Source organism: Salminus brasiliensis, chromosome 25 (genome assembly GCF_030463535.1).
Source record: "Salminus brasiliensis chromosome 25, fSalBra1.hap2, whole genome shotgun sequence".
Classification (NCBI taxonomy): Eukaryota; Metazoa; Chordata; class Actinopteri; order Characiformes; family Bryconidae; genus Salminus; species Salminus brasiliensis.
This window is the reverse complement of record NC_132902.1, coordinates 22,498,743-22,503,660: the sequence shown is the minus strand read 5'-3', so window position 1 is coordinate 22,503,660 and position 4,918 is coordinate 22,498,743. Positions and strand designations below refer to the sequence as shown.

The following is a 4,918-nucleotide window of genomic DNA, read 5'->3' as shown; positions in this document are numbered from 1 at the left end:
GGCTGAGAAGAAGGGAAGGAGGAAGGGAGGGGAGGGAGGAAGTGGCACGCGGTGTTTCGATGCTGTTGCACCCCAAAAGCTCCAAGAGGGAGAGCGCATTTGCAAGCAGGGCGCTCAGCCGAAGCCATATGGAGTTAAAGGTCCTGCACCTAAAGCCCTGCCAAACTGACCAGAGGCACAATGTCAGCAGCGTACGCGCGCATAACGGCGTCTGCAACTCTCCTGAACCATGAGGGCTGAATGGCTAAGCTTTTTCCTCGCGCTCCTCGGGCGCGTCTCCCCTTGCATCCCTTCACCGCGAGCAAACCGGACGGAAAGTTGGAGCTGTTCCCTCTCGTGCGCCCCGAGCGTCTCGACACTGGACCCGTATCGAGTGAAGGAGGTCGTGCGCGTAAAGAGGCGAGTTGGTGCGAGCGTAAAAACCTTAGCGGTGGCGCGTCAGTGGTCTGAGTGGCGAGAGCGCGTAGGGGGCGTGCGGGTGGTCCGGTTGGAAGCGGGCTGCGGTCGCAACTCGAACCGCCTGGCCACGCTGGAGGACGGCAGCAGGGCGTGCGTGCGCTACGGAGTGGACCAGGACCAGGTGCTGGGGGAGACCCTGTGCTTCCACCTGGCCATGCTACTTGGAATCCCCAATGTGCCTCCGCTGGCGCTGACCAAGCCGGACCCTTCTAGCCAGCAGTGGTCAGCGGTCAGAGACAGCATAGAAGCCTTGCGCTGGTCACCGGACGCTATCGTGTCCCTCACACAGTGGGTCCCCAACGCCACCCGAGTGTCCATCCCGGCCCAACTCCGGAAGCATATGGGGGCAGGTGTGCGTCCCGTGTCACATGTGCCTTGGACTTCGGAAAACATGACCTCAGGTGACCTGAGCGAACTCATGCAATGGACTGACCTCATCCTGTTCGACTACTTGACCGCAAACTTCGACCGAGTCGCCAACCACCTGTTCAATCTGCAGTGGGACAGGCGCGCCATGGATAGAGCGACCAATAACCTGCTGAGGACCACTGAGGGACACCTGGTGTTCATCGATAACGAAGCTGGCCTCGTTCACGGCTATAGGGTGCTTGACCGCTGGGAGCACTTTCACAAAGCACTCCTCAACTCAACCTGTGTGTTCAGGGGGCTCACAGTCCAGCGGCTGATGGAGCTGAAGCGCTCCAGGAGTGCAGCCCAGTGCCTGCGGCAGGTGTACCGAGCTAGGGAACCTTTGGCTCAAGAACTGGGATTTTTGTCCGAGGCTCAGTTGGTTACTCTGCAGAACAGAGTGGACATGCTGTGTGGACATGTTCAGCAGTGTAGCACAGGGACTTAATGGGAATTCCACCAGTTTGTCACAATATCAGGCCGAATCTGCAGAGATCAATGCTTCTAATTGCTCTGATGCCTGCTGCACTGCTTTACGACACTTCTGTTAGTTCTGAGATGATGTTTTGGCCTGAAAAACACAATTTGGGAAAGTTCATGCTCGGCATTGTAGGGATACATATTCCACATATCGCTGCTGTCCAATGAAAAACACGTATCTCCATTTTTCTCCATGGTTTGAACCTTGTAGCTGCTTCTGCACACTGTGTGAATAGTTCAGAATAAATTGACCAATAGAAATGCTCTAAATTACTTGGATTAAATTCTTATTTTACATCCGCTTTCATTCAAATCTAAAAAAAAATTGTCGTCTTCTGTAAAGTGACCATTTTGGAGATACATGGTTTTCACTGGACAGCGACAATGCTTTTTTTATTAGTTTTTGTGTGTGTGTGTGTGTGTGTGTGGGGGGGGGGGGGTGTTAAAATTGTCTGTAAGTCTCCTTACGTATTTACTTGGCTTTGTCTACATTACACATCAATTTTGAGAAATTTGTGGAATTGGCTTTTCAATACCTCCTTTAGGATGCTGGTATCATGTGTTGAATTGATCAGTATAATCTCCAACCTGTAAACAATGGTTCCTCATCAAAACTGGGAACAGTGGGGGTTCTTCTACAACGCTGTGGAACAATCGATGGTTCTCGCTTTCCAGTATTTGCTCAGAAAATACAGCAGACTGTTTAAACTGCAGGGGAACAAACTCTGCAATACTGCTTTCATCTACTGGTAAGCATGAGCGTGAGCATGCACACACACACACACACACACACACACACACACACACACATATACACACACACAGATCCGGAGAGAGAGAGAGCAAGGGAGCAAGATGGAGAGAGAAGCCACGGCCGACCCACCATAAAAATGACTAGTATTCCCACCCATATTTCCGTTTGTCTGACAATGAGTCTGAGCACAGAATCCGCATTCTGTTTACACTTTATTATTAAATGTGGTCAAGATCCGTCTCTGACCACCTCTCAATGTGGTTTCGGTGATCCAGTCGTTATACCCAGGCTTTTCTAGCAGACGAGTAAATTCCGAGCATTATCCGATCACCAAAATCTCTGTTAATGCCAGGTGTAAACAGGCTCTCTGCGTCCTGAGTATCAGGATTCTATCTGGATTAGGCAGAGCCACGTAAAAATGCAGGTGTAAACACACCCAATACACCATTACTAACATGTCTCTTTATGGAGCTAAAGGCGCTTTTTCAATGGCACAGATCTTCAAATACAGTTTTTAGTCCTGGACTGTTCCTTTAACTTCCAGCAAGAACAAAATCCAGGACTGGAGACTGGATTTAAGGTCCAGATTTGAAGACCTGAGCTCTAAGGCATTGCTCAAGGGACCATTTGTATCACTTTTTTAATGTTTAACAGTGTAGCTCATAGCTTTTATTCACTCCGCATGTTCAGACTAACCTGACTTCACTTCAAATACAGCTGCAGAGTGGGATTAGGCCCCCTCCTACATTACTCCTCTACTTTAATCACCTGTACAATGAGGGTTTACGTCAGAGCTGAACACCCATATGGGCCGTTCTTCAAACACTGTGAAAAAGCCTGAGTCAGAGTGAGTTCTAATAACTACATTAGCTGTCGAATCATGATTAGGCCCTTAAACGAAGGCGTCAGCATTAAGAAGAATGTCCTTCAAGCTCTTCATACACCTAAAACTTGGCTCATGAAGTCAGTGAGTCCTGTCACCGACCTTTGCGCCTCGAAACATCATTTGAAGCTTAATGTAATTAAGCTGGTGAGGGAAGTGTTTGTGTGGGAGGGTGGAGGCATATCAGGAGAGAAGAGCAACACTCCTGCAGACTGAAAACAAATTTACACTAAAAGCGCTTCGCAGGGCCGGAGGCTCGGCTGCTACGGGACAGAATGCACAATTTGTGAAGCAAAAGAAAGGCTTGGGCAAAGGCGGGCCAGTTCTGTCCCATAAATCACAAGTGCTAGAGACAGGGTAGTGCTGTCAAGAAACATTAAAAAGAGATCTCAGAGCACACGGTCATGTTTTCACAGCTCATATATCATGTCTCTGCGTTCGCTCTTGGGCTGGAATTAATATTCAATTCCTCTACTTTCCCATTTTTCCATTTCTCTATGATTATATTGCAGATTCGCTGCCCTGGAAAGATAGAGCTTCTGTTTTCCATATCATGTCATTGTTATGGCTAAAATATCCTTATTTGTGGAAGCAGCTGTTCTGTTGCTGTAGGCAATATTCTACTCGGACCTCCCCACTCAAATCAGTTATAGTATTTTGCATGTAAAAAAAAAAGTTTAAACGCAAAAATAAACTAAATATACTGTAACTTAACTGTAACTGTAATCTAATATAATCTACTCTAATATATTATATTACTATAATCTAGTAAACCTATAGATTTCAGTAAATATTTAATTCATAAGTATTAGGTTTAATAACAAAATAATAATCCTATCATTTAAAGGAACCCTTGATTGTCAAACTGTGTTTTCCTCTGCACAGTTAAATAATGAGAGTTGAACCGTGAACATCAAACACTGTCGTTCCTCCTTCAAAAGAAAAAAAACCCAAAACTGTTACATCACAGTCTTGACTTGTTATAAATGAATCAGCCCACTTGCGAAAGCACTAGTCATAGCTAGTGACAGTAAAACATGACGGCGACCTCAGGAGAACATGGTGTTGTTGATACTGGCGAGCATCTCTTCACCTCCAGACTTTGCTAGTTATGTGAAGACCTGTTGCTACGGGAACCAGACCTCGGGCCGCATCTTTTCCTGTGCCAGTATCCGCAGAAGGAGAGATCGATCTTGGCACATGGCAAAGCATGAGCTGGGGGCTCAAAAGCTCAAACAGTAGCTGTTACCATCTCTTCTCTCCATCGTCTCAGTGCTCCCTCAAAAACAAACTGGACCACCCCGGCTGAACCAGACAGTAGCTGAACTCACTTCAGATGGGAAAGCACAGGTTTATTTTCTTAGCAAGGCTAAAAGCTAACCGGCTATATTCACTTCAGCTTGCTAACAGCACATTGCACTGAGAGGAGGCAACAAAAGGACAGCAGCACTGTCCGGTAAGATAATATGTGACCTCTATGAACCATCACCGGTGCCATAAAACAGCTTATAATAATACATATTCGGCTTATTGTATTGTTTTTTACATACCGGAAAAGAAATCTGTGTTTTTCATTGTGAGGCAAAATAACAGGGTGGTAAATAGGCTTGTTAAACTAAACCAAAGTCACATCATTTCTATTTAAACATCAGAGAACAGCTTAAAATACTCAATAAAAGCAAACTTTGGCATTTTTACTGGTTTCATAAAGCTGTTGTAAAGCTGCTGACATGGTGTTTGGTGTAAGTCTGAGTTACTGAAGCTTATTTGTCAAAAAAGGCAGGTTTTCCTAATTATGCACTAAGAAGAATGTGTGGAAAACACAATAACCTTCATAAAACTAAAAGCAAACCCAGTTCCCAAGGCATAGCTGCCAGAGTAGAGTAGATGCCGGTTTTTGTAGGCAAAGGCCTAGTTATTATTAATGGCCCTGG

The 4,918-nt window shown here is 46.0% G+C and overlaps 1 protein-coding gene across 1 annotated transcript; it reads left to right on the top strand.

The window, feature by feature from the left end:
- Nucleotides 1–229: 229 nt before the first annotated feature.
- Nucleotides 230–1,315, top strand: fjx1 (four-jointed box kinase 1). Its single transcript, XM_072671379.1, has one exon. It carries the CDS (start codon nucleotides 230–232, stop codon nucleotides 1,313–1,315), a length of 1,086 nt encoding a protein of 361 aa, XP_072527480.1.
- Nucleotides 1,316–4,918: the final 3,603 nt, after the last annotated feature.

What these genes read in the sequence shown, in the direction of transcription:
- fjx1 (XM_072671379.1), top strand. Translation starts at nt 230, where the DNA reads ATGAGGGCTGAATGGCTAAGCTTTTTCCTCGCGCTCCTCGGGCGCGTC.